At 49.7% G+C, this 18,021-nt stretch overlaps 5 protein-coding genes across 5 annotated transcripts; 2 read left to right on the plus strand and 3 right to left on the minus strand.

Moving 5' to 3' along the window:
• Positions 1 to 1,555: 1,555 nt before the first annotated feature.
• Positions 1,556 to 6,435, minus strand: BCR38DRAFT_354310 (uncharacterized protein; the record flags this gene model as incomplete). The annotated part of the gene is made up of 3 exons (XM_040856869.1): positions 1,556 to 3,335; positions 3,397 to 4,070; positions 4,129 to 6,435. The coding sequence occupies 3 exons, from the start codon at positions 6,433 to 6,435 to the stop codon at positions 1,556 to 1,558; spliced, it is 4,761 nt and encodes a 1,586-aa protein (XP_040710817.1).
• Positions 6,436 to 6,607: 172 nt separating this feature from the next.
• On the minus strand, positions 6,608 to 7,154 carry BCR38DRAFT_413951 (uncharacterized protein; the record flags this gene model as incomplete). Its single annotated transcript, XM_040858885.1, has 3 exons — positions 6,608 to 6,977; positions 7,024 to 7,103; positions 7,134 to 7,154. 3 exons carry the CDS (start codon positions 7,152 to 7,154, stop codon positions 6,608 to 6,610), a joined length of 471 nt encoding a protein of 156 aa, XP_040710818.1.
• A 513-nt stretch (positions 7,155 to 7,667) lies between these two features.
• Positions 7,668 to 9,220, plus strand: BCR38DRAFT_449497 (mitochondrial carrier domain-containing protein). The gene is made up of 4 exons (XM_040861292.1): positions 7,668 to 7,878; positions 7,940 to 8,166; positions 8,228 to 8,334; positions 8,450 to 9,220. Exons 2-4 carry the CDS (start codon positions 7,973 to 7,975, stop codon positions 9,052 to 9,054), a joined length of 906 nt encoding a protein of 301 aa, XP_040710819.1. The 5' UTR covers positions 7,668 to 7,878; positions 7,940 to 7,972; the 3' UTR covers positions 9,055 to 9,220.
• Positions 9,221 to 13,582: 4,362 nt separating this feature from the next.
• BCR38DRAFT_502055 (uncharacterized protein) lies at positions 13,583 to 14,394 on the plus strand (the record flags this gene model as incomplete). The annotated part of the gene is made up of 1 exon (XM_040864854.1): positions 13,583 to 14,394. The coding sequence occupies exon 1, from the start codon at positions 13,867 to 13,869 to the stop codon at positions 14,392 to 14,394; it is 528 nt and encodes a 175-aa protein (XP_040710820.1). The 5' UTR covers positions 13,583 to 13,866.
• A 666-nt stretch (positions 14,395 to 15,060) lies between these two features.
• On the minus strand, positions 15,061 to 16,740 carry BCR38DRAFT_449509 (Bud-site selection protein; the record flags this gene model as incomplete). The annotated part of the gene is made up of 1 exon (XM_040861293.1): positions 15,061 to 16,740. A coding segment is annotated over exon 1 (1,514 nt), but the record flags the coding sequence as incomplete, so codon positions are not given.
• Positions 16,741 to 18,021: the final 1,281 nt, after the last annotated feature.

The raw sequence follows: 18,021 nt of genomic DNA on the forward strand, positions 1-18,021 counted from the left end.
TATATACAGAGCTGAATGCTTTCTTCAAGCCGCCAAAGCCCGTTTATGAGGATAATTACATGCCAGTTGCAGCCGCGAAAACGCCATATATATGCGACTCCTGAGATAACGCTCACCAACGATGTACATAACGTAGTCCACAAGCGAACGGGTCACGCCAACTAGCAAAACATGGAATTCAACACGATTTCGCAACCACAACGCCGTAAATCAATTAAAACTACTCAGAATACTCTTGCCCAGATGATTCTATCTCTACCTGACAGGTTCGCGCATTATGCCCGGTCTTCCCGCATACGCCACAGCGCCGTTGCCGTGGCTGGCCACGATTTGATCCAGCGCTATTTCCACGCATTTCCTGCTATACTTGCTGCGCAACGTCCTTTTGATCTTGAAGATCTTGTACGTCTTGTGAATTCAGTGATCCTCCAAGCCGTACTCGTGCTTTTTTGGCCCTGCGCCGCTTGCTAATTAGAGCATTTGCCTCTCGAAGTTCGGCGACCTCAGCTTGGAGTAAAGCCATCTTATGCATAATACTCCGCGCTCCTTTCGAAAACTGATCGATAGCATCGTAAATTGACGTCGGGGAGTTATTTTGATGCCTGGAAATTCGAGATTTAATAAATTCGGATTGCGAAGTAGCCTCGGTTGGGTTTTTTGGCGTCCGAGAAGCCCAAGGAAGGGTTTCCCGCGTAGGGGGCCGGGAGGACGTTGGAGTCTGTAATTTCACATCCAGCTTCTCAATAACAATATCTGGGCTTAAAGGCACAAGCCCAGCCCCTTGAAAGCCTGCACGAATATTGCTTTCGGCCAGGCTCTTCTTGAACGCGTCGCAAAATGCCGGAAGAAAGTCCTCCTTTGTGATATGCGAAATCCGGGCTCGGACGAGCTTCTCAATTTGCGAGCCGTAGGCCTTTTTTAACGGCGCAAAACATGCCACATCTAGTGGCTGGAGGATATGAGAAGAGTGGGCAGGCATACAAAGTGTAATAATCTTGTTCTCTTTGCAAGATTGCTCAAAGGCGTCGGAATGGTGGCTTTCGTGGCCGTCCAGGATAAGAAGGCGATATAAACCCGATTTCCGGCCTTTGGTGTATTTGTCAAAGTGTTTTAGCCAATCTGCGGTCAATTCGCTCGTAGTCCAACCATTTGGGCTCACGGCGATCCTCCAGTCCTTCGGCAACGCGTCGTTTTCGTACCAGGAAGAGAGGTGGTATTGGCCCTTGACAATGATGTATGGCGGGACCGTCCAGCCTTGGGAATTGACGCCCTGGATCACCGTAGCCCATTCCCGATTGCCAGGCTGGGATAGCTTAGGCTTGCCTTTCCTTTCAGAACTCGTAACAACCATCGATGCGGTAATCTTGTTGAGTCATTTCTGATAGCCTGAGTTGCAAGGAGTAATTGAGATTCTTTTTGAGCAGAATCCATCGAGAATTAGTTGCGTGGTAAAGTTAGGAAGTTTAGTTCTATTTTTTGCTATGGGAGTGACCCGTTCGGTTGGGTGACCCGTTCGCTTGTGGACTACGTTAGCCCCCTTTGCCAAATCTATAAATCATGCTTTGGCTCCTTTATTCCCTCTTGCCTTACCTCTCGAGCCTCCCCCAGGTGAAACCCCAGCGACGTTTGCGGTACCTGCATTTGCTGCTGCAACACCACGGTCACGACCAGGACCGCCCTTTGATTTGCCACCCCTGCCTCGTCTGCTACCACCGTCGCCTTCCTTCTTCTCTCCCTTAGCCTTCTCACGAGCCTTCCGCGCCTCCTCTTCCTCATGTGTACGTTTGCATTCTTGCGCCCACCATTGCTCGAACGCCTGCTCTTGTTGGATATCTTGTAGAGAACGTACGGCTGCGGCCTCTTTAACGTCTTCTAGCTCGCGTTGCTGAAGATCAATAATGTCGGCCAATCCCAATCCAAGAAAAGACTCGTCTTGTTTGGGAGCCTTTGGGATGTATGATTTCGAGTGCGGAATCAGGGGTTTGTTCTTTTCGAGTGCTGCAGGTGGGACTGAAGCAGCTTGCGAGGGCCTGGCTTTAGCAATATGGATCCCGCGGTTGATATGACTAGTGCTAGGCCCACGAGGGGTGCTTGAACCTGATCTGTTCTGGCCCGAGAATCTGGTGTCTGGAGATACGGTACGGCGGGGTATTGAAATGCTCCGAGTCTCGACAGGAATAAGAGGTTTTGCGCCTGAAGGAGCCAGTAATGACTTTGACTCACCGTTCAAGACACCCTTTGGCGACGGCTTTGGTGCTGCTGCTGCCGTGCCTAGCCATGGGGATGGTGATCCATCTTTTTCGCCAACCTTAGCCCAAGGCGTTTGCGATTGTTGCGGTATTTGTGACTCTTGCCTAGCAGCCTTCTCGGCCTGTTGTTGTAAGAATTTCTTGCGCTCCTTCTGAGACATCTTTTGCGGCGTAGCCTTGGCAGCGGCATCTTTCTTCTCGGCCGCCAGACCATCTGAGAGAGAGGACCGAGTGGGCCTCAACTCGGTCATAATCTCGCGGAGGTCGAGTCGCGACGTGGGTAGAGCCGAGTGCCAGGGATTGCCCCCCTGTGACACTTGCCTTGTCAGATTGTTTGGGGATTCAGACAGACTCGTGCTTGGCATTGCTAAAATAGGTGAACCTGTAGCGACACCCGGAGCTTGGATGCCCTTTCCTTTAGAGTGCCAAGATTCCGGAAGTTGAGGTAATTGGTCCAACTCAGCTCGAAGACCACCTTCCAGGGGACGCGGAGATGGAGGCATGGAACTGCCAGTCGCTTCTTCGTCCATATCGAAAATGAGCTCGGCTTGGGAGGCCTTAGGTTTCAGGTTCGGGCTGAAGGGTGCATTCCTCGCCGCTTTCAGTTTCTGCCTGCTCTTGTCGGCTGGTGGCGAGCTTGTCAAGTCGTCCATGCTGCCAAACCGAGTTTTGAAAGACGATGACAGCTTCTTGCCCTCCTCTCGCTGGTTTGTCTTGTAAGCAAGTTCCCTTACCCGGCATGCTCTTTCTTCCAAGATGTCTTCCACCAAACTTGGGTGGCGCTCATGCAACAGGAGTTCTGTTCTCCCACTTCTCACGAACGGACACCGGGTCAGTTGGTTGTCCCGCGCGACAGCATCAAGTTCTAGCAGTAGATCTCTGTCCAGGCCATCTAGAAGATGATTCTCTAACATAGTTTCCATGGACAGTGTCAAATATTCCAGGCCCTTGTCCTTGAACTCCGTGACGGAGCATGGACTTACAAGGTTGAGTAGATGTGCCACATTGCGGGTATTCACAAAACGCCCGAGGGTTCGTTGGCAAATTTGTGACAATCTATCAAGCATGAGCTCGTTGGCAATGCTCCTTGATTTGACTGTTAGTAACATGTCTTTTATAGGGGTTTCTCGTAGAAGATTGAACTTACATGACGTCTAACAGAATCTCAGAAAAGTCATCAATGCTCTCCGTGACCACGTCATTAAAAAAGTCTTCGCAGTCGCTGTATAGGTGCTGAAGAACGAAATTGAAGGCCTCCGGGTCAAAATGGCTGAGATCAATCGGTACTTTGTCTGAGACATCCAGGGCAGCTCTGCGAGCATCTAACCACGCTCCAGCGGAGCGACCATTGAATAACCCCTGGAAAAAAGGGCACCTTTGGCATAACATTGCACTGTGGACAGGTATTGCATCGCCGTCGAGTTGCAACAGCACATCCCCATCCTCGAAGAAGGTCGGGTCTTCAATAGCTTTCTTGTAGTCTTGGTCCATCGATCGTGAGGGCTTACGCATCGCCCTCACATCTTGCTCCAGCATCGTCATTCCAAGCTTGGCAGAGACCTTCATAATCTCTGTTCTGATTTGCCTATAGCGATAGGCCAATGGCGGGGACTGACGGGTGAAATTCCAGGCAGGAATCAACGTATCAACATATGAGTAGACAACAAAATTGAGCAAGGTGATAACGTCGATAGTAGCGAATTCGATCACGGTCGTAGCTTCTTTTTGGCTGATAGTGAGGCATTCGGCCAAGTTATAGCTCCCATCTTCCCAAGCTTTTTGAAGTCCAAGGCGAAGAATTGGACTACGCGCTGACAGAACCTCCAATACTAGCATCAGCTCAGAGAACAAACAACTATGACGTAAAAAAGTGGCTTACCCAAGAGTGGACTGGCACCTGGATGTCCGGCACCGAGCTGGTACACACAACTGTGCCCAGGTTGTCATTTACATAGCCCCAATCTCGCAAATGTGTACGGAGGTCCCCTTCAAGGTCTGTCGACGTAAGTACTTGATAGGCCAACAAATCGATATCGTCACGATCCCGTAGCACCGCGGGGTTCTGGAATTTCCAGGTGTCGTTGTTCTCGCGCGTCTTCGAGTTGTGGGCTTTGAAGCCGCGGAGACAACATAGCGGAGCGAGATCATCCCATAGAGTCTGCTCATCGACCTCGATTTGGTCACGCGTGACATCGCAGTCCTTGCGAATTGCCGCAAAAGCGCCAAAGGTCGAACTTCGGACTGCCGAGACACCGGTGATGTACGGGACACGCTGAAACTTGAAGTCCTTGCGCCTGTTGTCTGCACCACCAACAAAAACTTTGGTGTCCTTGGCTTTGGTGCGCTTGATGCGATGCCACACAGCCCCTGATTGTGTAGCTATCATGACTGAACCGTTCTCGCCGACGGCCACTGATTTGGCTCCGTCTTTCCTTGAGCTCCAGATGAGTTGTGGTGGGTTCAAAGAGTCCTTTATTTTTGCTGGATTCGTGGTTGACATGGCTGTAGCAGGCAGACTAGCTTCTACCCTACGATTGAGTGACATCGTGAAGACATCACCGCTTCCGGTCAAAGCTGCGATGGTGTCTCCGCCAGATGTGATCGAGCGGATCTCTCGGCGTCCAGGATCGTATCTGGAGGATAGGGAAAACTTACCAGATCGTTGCAGGGGCGCATTCGTGAAGCCATCGTAGAAGGGAAATTTGACCATGTTATACCCGAAGTTGGTAAAGACGCACACAGTCCGGTCTTCGAACAGCACAGTCGTCGCCCCATCAATAGCCGATACCATGACGATGGACGAATGAGACGAGAGAAGCGTCGCGGCAACCCTCCTGGGAATCGTCTGAACTTCCAGCGATCGTGAATCAGCGTCCATTAACGCAAGTTGGCCCACGTTCTTCCCCCAGCAATACAACGAGGAGCCGGTGTGGCAAACGGAGTGAATCGAAGATGCAGCTACGCCCACTACAGCCTCTTTTTTTAGCGGACCAAAGACTTGCCTTGGAGTCTCGGCACGGGGCTCCTCGTCGGCCTTCAGGGGAGGTGGCAGGACGTAACCAAGTTGCCCGAAGGTGTTTGAACCCCAAGTGAAAAGCTCGCCCGTGGATGTGATGGCCATGCTATGACTTGTTCCCAAAGCTACATGAACCACTTTCTTGTCCATTAGGGCTCCTAGAACGGGCTTGAAGGTAAACTGGGTGTTTTCATCCCCAAGGCCAAGACGGCCTCCTCTCCCAATTCCACAAATGTAAAGATTGGAGATAGGGTCCGTTGTGAGAATAGCGCTATGCAACTTTGAGAGAATGACATCCTGTACATTCAGTGGCCGGTTTCGAGTCAGAATTGGCACCTCTGACGAGTCCGAAGCGAGTGAGTCTTCCATGCCGCGCCCCTTATGTTTGTCGTGGAAGTACTGGATTAAGTGTTCGGGACGTTGAAGAAAGACGCGCTCAGGGTACTGGCGATCGTCTTGGTCGCCAAGCCCAAGGGTCAAGTTCTTATTGGATCCCCACGTGAAGATTTCCGACCCCAGCCCATGGTTCTTGGGAACATGCCCTCCTCGTTCATCGGCCCCAGTAGTGGCATCACTCTCGGATTCATCGTCAGATTGAACCTCGTCTTCAGCCATGTGGAGCGAGCGTAATGCAATAGTAGCATTGTAGACGTCGAAGGGGGAGTTCCCCTCATTATCCTTTGCCTTGATAAGTCGATGAACTTTGGGGACGTTTCCACCAAGTGATTCCGTAAAGACCCTTCGCTCCTTGTCGAGAAGAAGACGGGCTATCGAGATATTCCCATGGTAGAGAGCCCGATGCAAGGCATTCCAGCCAGATTCAGCGTCCTGCACGTAAAGGTCGATGGCCGGATGTTCGATAAGGGCTTCAGCGAAGGCTGGAGCGTTGGGTGAAGTGGAAGAAGCGGCGCGTAGGAGCAGTGTCAGGCCAGCGTGGTCCCGGCCATTGATGTCGGTCTTCAAGAGTGCGCCGGGCGTGCCGTGAGCAGAAACTTTGCGCGACTTGGTGGCGACGCGCGGTGAACTTCCACATGCGCCGGGACTGCCTACTCCGGCGCCTGGGCTCTTGGATTGATAGGCAGCATTCTGGGAGTAGCCAACTGGCCCGAGAAATGCTCGAAACTTATCGACATCATTTTCCCAGTAGTATTTCCAAAGTAGGTGGCTCATGTGTATAGAGGCAGGCGGCAGTCCAAAGCACTTCGAAGGGCGCCTCGCTGTGAATCTCTAGGGACCACGGCTTGTTTAAAGGCGTAGGGGGTTCGAAGCGCTTATGGACAGGGGACCTGGAGAATATGTGTCACTGTCGTATATATTCTCCTTCACTACGTATTCGATTGTTCTAGTTTCGTGCAGATTCGAGGATGCGAGTGAACGCCGCGAGGGGCACGTGTTGGAGATAAGCTCGGGAGTCGGCCGTGTCGGGGTAAGCAAGTCGCGTAGGATTCGGTGAGTCTATGAATTTGGCAATTGAAGGGGATTCTTCTGGGCGGCGGCCTTCTGGGTGTTTTCCCTCTTCTCTCTGATCTCTACGAATTCGAGAGTCACAATAGATAATATCGGGCGTTCTGAAGTTTGAGGGTAGAAGTATGCGTGTCATTAATTGGATGCCCTCGAAGCTATTGTGCGCATTTCCCGAAGCCGCGACCCTCGGTGCACCGGGGCACATTGTTGACCAATCACAAAGCGCCTTTAGAGGCATGTTGAACAGCCTAGGGCGAATTAAATAAAACGTAGCCATCCCATGTGATGACTCACATCATCATATCGCGAAGTTTTATGATGGATAGAGTCATGAGCGAGTTTTGCAAGTCCAAATCTTCAACTGCACAAGCTTGCTGCAATACATTTTGCAGTAACTTACTTACCTTACTTAGTGGAGAATTCATATGGACCCGCCGTTCTCGGCAATGACAGCGGTAAGCTACGCAGTTCCAAGTTAAGTGCACACTAGTTATGGCATTGAGGAGACCGACCGTGTATAGTCGAGGCTAATACATAAATTATATCGCCATTGGAGCAGAAGCGGAGACAGATTAGAACCTGAAGATGAATGCTCCAAGCTCCCAGATAACTATAATAACCATATTGAAGATAGAGTCGCGTTCTCCCTTGGCAGTGGCAGGTTAACATCAAAGGAAGCAATGGTTGATTCCGGTGGCCAATAGTTAGAGAGTGTCCCTCACGTGAGCTGTCGTTTCTTATTGAACTTTCAGCGAGCGCCTCAGCAATAGGCGTGCCTAAAACAGATGCAGTCAGATTTCTTCTTGGTAACCAGAAGAGCTTTTCGAGATGAAATTTGACATGGAACTGCCAATACTTTATCAAGATTATATCCAAGTGCTTAAGTAATTAACTTAGTTCCACCCATGTCTTGTGGTCTTTCTTGAAGTCTGGTTAGAGTTTGTCAGTTATTGGAGTTGACGGCTGATGGTACATCTCTCACTGCGGGGGGAGCTGGTCCGACCACCGGATTGTGGGGGCCATCCTAAAATTGATTGCATGACAATTTACCGTGAATAAAAGTAATTGGAGGTGGGAGGAGTGCTAATCCATTAGTGCCCACCATCGCAATTGAATTTCCGAACTTTACCTTGTCCCATATTCCTCACGGTACGTATACAAGTGCTCGACATTGACGCATCACAACTGAGATCATTCTAATAAGTTTCAGACCTCGTTGACCGTTCAGTGACGCGCTGCCAACATGTCGTCCTCCGAGAAACCTCTCCCGTTTATCTACCAGTTTGCGGCTGGCGCCATTGCTGGCGTCTCCGAAATTCTGGTCATGTACCCTCTCGACGTCGTCAAGACAAGAGTCCAGCTCCAGACCGGAACGGGGGCGAATGCAGAGTACAACGGCATGCTTGACTGCTTCCGCAAGATTGTCAAGAATGAAGGGTCAGCAGTGACAGCAGAGATGTAGTGCAGTGGGGCAATGTGAGGCTGATGCGACGAACAGCTTCTCGAGACTCTACCGTGGCATTTCTGCGCCAATCCTAATGGAGGCGCCAAAGCGTGCCACCAAGTTCGCTGCCAACGGTGAATGGGGCAAGTTCTACCGGAAAGGTTAGTATCTGAAATCTGTCTTGGGTGCGGTGACGGCGCAAGGTTCTTGCTTCGTAGGCATGGCTTGAAACCCATCCCCAGACATGGCAATTGCTAACTTTTGGTGGTGGAATAGCTTTTGGTGCTGATAAGATGAATCAGAGCCTGTCAATCTTGACTGGAGCATCTGCAGGAGCTACTGAGGCCTTCATAGTCGTCCCTTTCGAGTTGGTGAAGATTCGCCTCCAAGACAAGGCATCTGCAGGGAAGTACAGCGGCCCACTGGATGTTGTGTCCAAGATTGTCAAGAACGAGGGCATATTGGCCATGTACAACGGACTGGAGAGCACACTTTGGCGACACATTCTCTGGAACGCAGGCTATTTCGGCTGCATCTTCCAGGTGCGTGAGCTGTTGCCTCAGGCTAAGACAAAGAAGGGTCAAGTAGCGAATGACATCATGGCTGGAACTGTCGGTGGAACTGTCGGAACCATGGTTAACACCCCCATGGACGTTGTCAAGTCTAGAATACAGAACAGCCCCAAGGTTGCTGGGGCTGTCCCGAAGTATAACTGGGCATGGCCTGCGTGCGCGACTGTCGCTAAGGAAGAAGGTCTGGGAGCATTGTACAAGGGCTTCCTGCCCAAAGTTTTAAGATTAGGTCCAGGGGGTGGTATATTACTGGTCGTCTTTGGTGGAGTTATGGATTTCTTCAGAAAGATGAAGGAGAAATCTGCTTAGATGAACTTGCCTGGGTTAGACAACGACATTTGGTTAGTCTTAGACGCGTCTATTTGAATCTATAGAGGCAGGAAGCACTAAGCACGGGCTTGCTAGATGTCAATTCGGATCAATTCACTTTTTAGACACCTAAAGTTCTCTTCATAACTTTGTTATAACGTACCCCACAAGCAAGTTGGCCACTTTTTCTTGGCACCGTATGAATAACTTCAATAACTTAACTAAACTAAAAAATAATAATTCAAACTAACCGGAATCCTCTTCCTCGTACGTATCTTTATCATTCTCACAAGTACGAGCATTATGTCCGGGCTCTCCGCAGATCCTACAGCGCCGTCGGCGTGGTTCGGCCGGTCTCGTACGACGACGACTTACACGTATATCATCCTGTAGCTGCTGTTCAATATCCCGTTGAGACTGTAAGTCCTGAGCGTCTCGTAAACTAAGAGATCCTCTATCTTGTAGCTGTCGATTTTTAGTCCTTCGACGACGGCTTAGCTCTTGATTGACCTTCCGAAGTGTAGTAACCTCATCCTCAAGTAAAACTAACCGATGTATAACAGCCGTCGCACCACGTGAAAATTGGTCAATAGCCGCAAGTATTGTCGTCGGGGAGCTATTCCGATGCTGTACGATTCTGTTTTTAACGTATTCAGACTGGGATTGCGCCTCGGTTGGGTTATTTGGAGTCTTTGATTCCCAGATTAAGGGGGCGCCAGACGAGCTCCCAGGAGGTGTAGGCGTATGTAGCTTAATATCCAGCTGTGAAATCACATATTCCGGGTCGTACGGAATAAGTCCTGTCCCCCTGAAACCTGCCTGGATATTCGACTTAGTTATAGTCGTACGATACGCCCTATAGAATGCCAAAAAGAAATCCTCCTTCGAGATATGGGTTATATACGCCCGTATTAGGTCTTCAATTTCTTTGCCGTAAGACCTTTTCAAAGCCCTAAAACAGCCTACATCGAGAGGCTGGAGCTTATGTGACGAATGAGCAGGCATACTAAGTGTACTAATAGTATGCTCTTTGCAATATAGCTCGAAGTCAGTCGAGTGGTGGCTCTCATGCCCGTCGAGGATAAGAAGACGATAAACACCCTTCGTACGATCCTTCGTATAGCGATCAAAGTGCTGAATCCAGTCTACGCCTCGCTCATTTTTTGTCCAACCGTTTTTGGTTACAGCGATTACCCAATCGGACGGGAATGGGCTATTCTCGTACCAGGATAAGAGGTGGTTTTGACCCGCGACAATAATATACGGCGGGATAGCCCAGCCGGACGAATTAATACCCTGGATTACTGTAGCCCATTCTCGATTGCCTTGTTGGACTGTACGAGGCCTTCCGCGTCGTTCGGCACTTGTAACTACCATCTCGGATGATTAAGCCCATCGCGAACCCTGTCTCGTCAAAGTTATAGATATCCGCCTCTTGGATACCATATTTCGCAATTGTATTTCGTACGAGTGTAAACCACGCGCGATACGCGTCAGGATCTTCGCAATAGGCTCGTTGGTAGTCGATTCTTCGATTAAAACGCGTCCGAAGGTCTGGTTGTCGTCGTACGAAGTTCGAGGCCCAGTTGACGCCGACGCGACTTCGAAGTAATCGGTTGGCCATATCTTCAACACCACTCAATCGGGGAGAAATGCTCGCGAATCTAGGTCGGTTATATGTAGAACGATTGCCTCTTCTTCGGAAGGAGTCAATTTTTGCGTTGGCGATCGCGTAATCGCTCGAGCGGTTTTACCGTCGCGTCGATACGCAAGGGGTCTAAAAGGTACGTTATAGATCTGACCAGCGCGACGTACACTTAATTTTGGATCAGATTGAAGCGCATGTAATGCTAGAATCATATCATTTTTATTCCAAGAACCAACCATAGTTATGTGGTGAAAAACCGCAGGTCAAAGTGGTAGCGTACGAAAATCTGCCGAAGTGTGCAATTGGACCGTGGACTACGTTATACATCTGACAATTATAGTTCGACCTGACAAGTCTTTACATTATGTCCGGTCTTCTTACACTTACTACATCGTCGTACAGTCGACGGACCAGCCTTTTCTTTACCCCCCCTCGAGCGCTTGTCCTCCTTTACCTGGGCCTCCGCGTCCTTCCGGGCCAAAATGTCCAGGGCATCCTCGACAGTAAGTGCACCTCCTTGCCGGACACGCGATTTTTTTTGCCCTCCGACGCTTGCTTAGTGCCTCATTTGCCTTGCGAAGGGTGGAGCACTCAGCCTTCAAGAGGGTATTCTCATGGGCTAATCGAGTTATACCCTTCGCAAGGTGGCCAATAGCATAAAAAGTTGGGGTCGGAGAGCTTCCCTGATGTCTGGCGATTCGGCGATTGACAAAATCGGACTGCGAGAGAGCCTCTGTCGGCTTATTTGGCGTTTGCGAAACCCAAGGGTCAGCATCTGGAAGAGAGGGGCTAACGGGTGTAGGCGACCGAATCCTAACATCCAGCTTCGAGATAACGGCTTCAGGGTCGTGGGGGACTAGGCCGGCCCCTCGAAACCCTTCCTTGATGTTTTTGTCGGTTATTGTCTTTAAATAAGCCTCCTTAAAGGCAATAAAGAACTCGACCTTAGTAATGTGGTTAATATGGTATGGGACTTGATAAATATATCAATCTCTCGACCGTATATACGTTTCAAGACCCCAAAGCACCCGACATCAAGTGGCTGGGTTAGATGAGACGAGTGCGGGGGCAGACTGATAGTAATAATGCTGTTAGACTTGCAATAAGACTCGAAATCGGCCGATGTATGACTCTCATGCCCGTCCAATACTAACAGCCGATACACGCCTCTTTTGGTCGAGATAGTGTGCTTGTTGAAATGTTTGATCCAGTCTAGACCAGTCTCGTTGTTCGTCCACCCGTTTTCGGTCGGTTTGACTACCCCATCGGCTGGTAGGTCCCCTCAGTATACCAATTAGCAAGGTGATAGTTCCCTTGAATTACCAGAAATGGTGGGATGTCGCGACCCTCCGAATTGACACAGGTAATCGTCGTGGCCCATTCCCGGTTACCTGGCTGGACCTTCTTGCCTCTACCATTACGTTCAGACGAGGTAACGACCATCGAGCGTTGAATAACGCCCATCATAAAGCCCGTCTCGTCGAAGTTCCACATATCGCAGTCCTGGATCCCGTATTTGGCCCTCATATTCGATACAAGCCGGAACCAGTCCTCAATAATCTTTGGATCCTCGCAGAGGGCCCTCTGGAAGTCATACGAGCGAACAAAACGCGTCTGTAACTCTGGGGTTCGCTTTACAAAGCGATGCGCCCAGAGCTTGCCGACGCGTCGGGTACCCCGCGTCGCAAGAATGGGATTGGCCATATCTTCCACACCCTCTAGCCGGGGAGGAAACCCTCTCAAATCTAGGTCAAGTACATGCTAAACAATAGCTCTTTCCTCTATCTTGGCGAGTAGTGCGCTATTCGGCCAGATTTCGGTACGTGGGGTGCGACCGTGGATTCTGTCACGGAGTGAGGACTCGGGTACACCGTATAGCTTTGCTGCTCGACGTTGGCTCGGCAAGGTTGATTTTGGCTTCTTGGGTTTGAACTGACATGGTGTTGTTGTTGAGGAAATAAGTGTTGAAGTCAAAAGGTTGGAAAAGTTGAAAAAGTGCGCGACTCGGTGTTAAACCACGTTATATCTTACCTGAGGGATTCAACCCTCAGATGATGGCTCTGTACAGATCCTGTATTGGTTACGATGCTCGATGCGCAGTGTGATGTGTGTATTGACTGCTCAGAGTGCTCTGTGAGAAGTTACATCTAAGGTAGGTAGGCAGGTGCCGACCTTTTTATCTACACAAGCGATTTCACTGCCTTAGGCACCACCTCAGGCACACATATGGCGCTCAATCCCACATTACCCTGCTAACTCAAATTAGCCAGCTCGACTTCTGTCCTTCTGTTCATAGAGCTGACATATTCTCTTTCAGCCATCACTGACAATCCCGATATCACTGAGAACAACTGTCACGATGGCTGGGTCTGATAGTAACACGGAAACTGATATGTACTCGGATGATGGCTCCTCGTCCAAGAACTATGTCTACATGCCAGCCGATGGCAATCCAAGCTCCAATCACAATAGTGCCACCGTTCCCCTGCCTGATGGGATCAAGACGAGCAACCATTTGATAATTCAAACAATCCCGATGAAGATGACGGAAACTCTGGCTATGTCTCTGGTTCTTCCGATTCGGGCGTCTGCGTCAATTTTAGATGACATTTCAGCCGAGTGTGATGCGTCTAGCATGGCTGACTCTGAGCTCAGAGCTCGTCTTCGCTGCTGCGCTGAAAAAATAGACCAGCTAAAGACCGAGTGAAGGCAAGTTTCTATTTTTATCCCTTTCTCCCAACATAAATCACAGTTAATTGCGAGCCTAACTTCCTGAAACAGGCGACGAATCAACTCACCCAAGTCTAGTCGCGAGCCACTCCTAACCAACCTTGATGATCTACCCAACCTTGATAGCACGGGAAATTCTACCTTCGAATCGACCCACAATAACAAGGATATAGCTGCCTTGTTTTACGAGGCCGGCCTTGTAGACTGTCATTGGCACCTCTCCAGCGAGCAGTTCTTCGGGAGCTAGCTTCTCAGGATCTATCTCCGGCTCTAGTTTTAGTTTGAGATAGGCTTGAAAAACAACAGTGACAATGGGAATGACCCAAACTCAGTCCCAGGGGTTGACGACATGGAAATTGATTAGTCCGAGAAGCCCGATGATCTGGATTTGGAAGACGAGGATCCCGTGAACTCCAGCGATTCTGACGGCGACGATGACTCGCATCCCTACGACATCCAGAATCAAACCACCACCTCTGTCTCGCCAACCACAGCCCATCGATCTCACTGCGGACGATGATGCGAGAGACGATGAGAAACTCCGGGTTCTTGACGACGGCAGAAGCGTGATCAGCAACAGCCTATTCGTTTCGTTGGGAAGTAATGCTCCCCGACCACCTCCAATTATTGACCTGACACGCACGGCTCCTATGTGTTCATTTCTTTTATTGCGTACCGAGCTCTCTGCGCCCTTTCGTGAATATCTCCCTGTGAAGGAGAAATCATCAGCCGATGAGGCCAAGTCTACTTTGGTTATCGATCTGACGGGTGACGACGATGTGGTCAAGGGTAAAGTGAAAGAGCAACATTCTTCTGATTTTGAGAACTCTTACCTGGAGACTGAAGGACCTGACGCTGAAAATGAGAGCCTGCAAACTTCTAAGTGCCCTAAAGTTTTGTCTGAGGACTCTCTTGCAGGAAGCGCAGAGGACAGCATTGCAAAGCGTCCACGACTGTTCTAAATCCTGGAATTAACCCCTTTCCCTGAATCCCCACTCATTATTTTCTTCTGGAACTGGTATCATGTGCTTAAGTTTCTATTATTCCAATCATCTTCCCCTGAAGGGTAGCCTTATTGTGTTTCTTTTATTCAGTAACCGAGCTTCTGACCTGCCGTTTTGACTGGCCAATGGCCCCTCCTAAAATCCTTGTTTTCACCTCATTCTCTCTAATATCCAATCCAAGCCAAAATTGGCATGGATAACCGGATTTTGAGTCGCACAGGTTCCCCACGAATATCTGATTTCGACTCCCTTTTCTCAGGGATGGACTTTTGCGCTGGATTTTGGGCGGAGTGAGGCACACGATAGCAAAATTATGCACTACAGGGGCCATATTGCGATTATTTTGGACATTGGAGTGATAGAGAAAATTTTTTTGCTCGTAGTTACATCCTGAGATCAATTGACACCAGTGTTCAAAATCCTTCGCGGGATTTCGTTGAGACTCGGGGATACGTTTTTTGAGATTGCTTCGATACGGACAGCTTGGTGTTAGGATGACGAAATGAGGGCAATAGCCTAAAGAACAGTGGAAGAAACCGGAATAACGTCTCTTAGATCACTTCATCACTGGATATTCCCTGTGGAAGCATCCCAATATGCCACCGGTGTCAGTTAACATAAGCAGATGGAATAACATTGTTCATGGGTATTACTTCGAGAGGAACATCAGAGCTTGCCAGTGATGTCACTCTTCGTACATTTTATTCATAGTACAGAAAACTAGTCAAAAACAACCTTCTTGCCTTTAAACTCGACCTTTTGGGCAGCCTCCTTGGCTTTCTTGGCAGCCTCCCAAGACGGATGCAGAGCACCCAGGTTGTCATGCTTTGGTTTCGGCTTCTCCTGGGACTTGACATCTCTGCGGTTGACGCCGAGAGCCAAACCATTCGACCCCGACTCTACCTTTCGCGGCTCAGGGCCATTCTGCGGTCTGCCTGCCTTACTCGAGAAGGGGTTCTGGATTCCCTTCTTCCAGGGGCCTTCGTCTTCGCCCACGGCGCCTTTGCGCATGTCCCATCCCTGGTCCCTAGCGTTCTTTTCCTTCTGATTTTGTACGTGCTTCGCTTGCTCTTTGTACTTCTTTTCCCAGATGGCCTGTCGAGCTCTTTGGCCACGTCGATTCTTCCTTACGGGAGCTACGTCCACATCTGAGGCGGATTCGTCGCCACTGATATACCCAGAGTACAGACTAGGGAGAAAGGTGGAGTTTCCAGTACTTGTGGGGGCCATTTTGGAGGCTTTTGGCCTTGTCTTTTGCGGCGGCGGTGTATCGGAATCTTTCCCATCCTCCTCCTTTTGTTCCTGCTCCTGCTCCTCATCCGATTCCGAGTCTCCGTACATTTCATCGTCGGACGATCCACCGGACCAGTCTTCAGCTCGAGTGTTCTGTATGGATCGGACGCGGCTAATCTGCAGGTCCTCAGCTTCACCGTCGCTTTCGCTAGAATTTTCGTCGGCAGAGTTCCCAAGAAGGCAGTCGTAGCGCAGAAAGGCCTTTTCCTCCGCAAAACTATTGTCCTCGCTTTCGCTATCGTCTGGGTCGTTGTTCTTTTGGCTCCTTAGAGCACCCTCATACCGGGGGAGTGCGCTCTCTTCTACCTCGTTACCGGACACATCACCCCGGGTTTCGTCACTGAATCCTGACCAAGACTCCTCCTCTTTGCCGAGTTGTGACTTCGTATTTCTATCATCTAGCTTCCTCCTCTTAGAAGCGTCACCCTCCATCTTGTCCTCCCCAATGCTGCCTTGCCTGTCATTCACCTGCTCGTCTGGTTCTTGTCGAGTCTTGCTCTTTCCCTTTCCCTTCTTGCCCAACAGAGGCACTCGCAATGCTTGAGAGACCCCTGTTACAGCCTCTTCAATGATATCCCTCACTTGTTTCCGATTGTAGAGGGCCGAGGTAACATTGTGCAAAGCCGTCGATTCTTCTACTGGTAAGTTGGGCTTCGAAACCGGTCTGATAAACTCGGGCAGGTTCGGCGACTCGGCAATTCCCTTGATCTTAAGTAGCGAAGAGCAGATGTGCGCTCGCGAGGCTTGGTGCAAATCTAAACTCTTCAACACCACTACTTCACGTTCCAGTCGCTCGATCTTCTCTGGCGTAGTCGTAGGATCGCGTATGCGCTTGCTGAGGCGCTGCCGTTCAAAGCCCTTGGCAGTCTTGAGTGCCTGCATTAGTTTCTGTTCCCATCTCGACAAGTTCTCCTGCAGGGACGGCTCGCGCTTTCGTTTGGCCATGTTGTTGTTGTTGTTGTTGTTTTGGCATTTGTCGGCAGGGCTGTTGGAAAGTCCCAGGCTTAATTCAGAAAATTTGGGTCGAGCGAGCTGGTCGGGAAAGTGGGGGCTGCGGGATGCGCTACAGGGTATCGTCAAATCTTATGCGGGGTCTAGTGCAGGGTAGCTCCCGACAGCGTCAACAGGCCGTTACAGTAAACCCTACGAGTAAAGTTGCGTCTGTAAAGTACCACGGGGCCTTTGAAGATCATGTAATCAAATAGTATAAATCGCGTCGTCTCGTCATTATTGGTTTCGGACGAATCATCTTGAAAAATTACAACAAATCCGGGGAATATACTTACAATGATATCCCACAAGTAAGGCCCAACTTGCCCGAGGACACTAACCGTACTTACCTTCCCTAATATATAGCTATAACTATATCTTATAATTCTTATAACGTGATTTATTATTAAGCTACGTACTGTTTTTATATTATTATTAAATACGCCGTAGGCTCGAAGCCCCCGGTACCTCTACAAGTGCTCCCGTATGTCAAACCGTGCCCTAATGGCTGGACTAAATACATACGCTGCTACGTAGGTTCGCTCTATTAGCGACTGCGTTACGTCCACCACAATACTATGTTAGTTACACCCTACTAACAAAGTCCCCCTGAGAAGATCGATATTATCCGGGCCTAAGCACTATCCGGCCAGTTCTGAGTAGCCACCTTGTGATAGTCCCGCTGACTACTGGACTGTTTTTATAAATCTAATTTCTATAACGTGAATGTGTCAGATAGGGCACCTGGTTCCTAGGTTCAGAAATAATATGGCACTAGAGAAGACTATTGTCACTTAAAGTTCAGAAGGCGAAAGGAACCCCTCTTCTCAAAAGTAACACCAAAGTTACCGACATGTTCTAAAGCATCTATAAAAGGCAGAGCAACGGGAGTTCGCGAGAACAGAAGTGTCAGAGCCACAAGTGTCATCCGAGGCGGGCCGGCTTCCACCAGGAAGGAAGTCGTTTGTGGCGGCTAGAGAGCCGCTTGTGGCGAATGAGAGCTGTTGAAGCCGTTTGCAGCGGATAGGGAATCGCTTGGTTGCAGATAAAGAGCCGCTATCCAAGATGTTGGCCGAAGTCGGAGGAACACAGACATGCGGAAGCAAACATCCAGAATCCAACAGAGAACCTCGGCTGGCTATAAGTAAGGAGTCGAGACGGAGGAAGATAGAGAGGGGAGAGATCAATGAACTACTGTGGACACCCCTACCTGCAATCACCAAGTGACCACCAGTGAACACCAGGTGACCACCAGGGGGACACGCCTATTTCTCCCCTTCACTCTGTACTATCGCCTTCGGT

Source organism: Pseudomassariella vexata (assembly GCF_002105095.1).
Source record: "Pseudomassariella vexata strain CBS 129021 chromosome Unknown BCR38scaffold_19, whole genome shotgun sequence".
NCBI classification, from domain to species: Eukaryota; Fungi; Ascomycota; class Sordariomycetes; order Amphisphaeriales; family Pseudomassariaceae; genus Pseudomassariella; species Pseudomassariella vexata.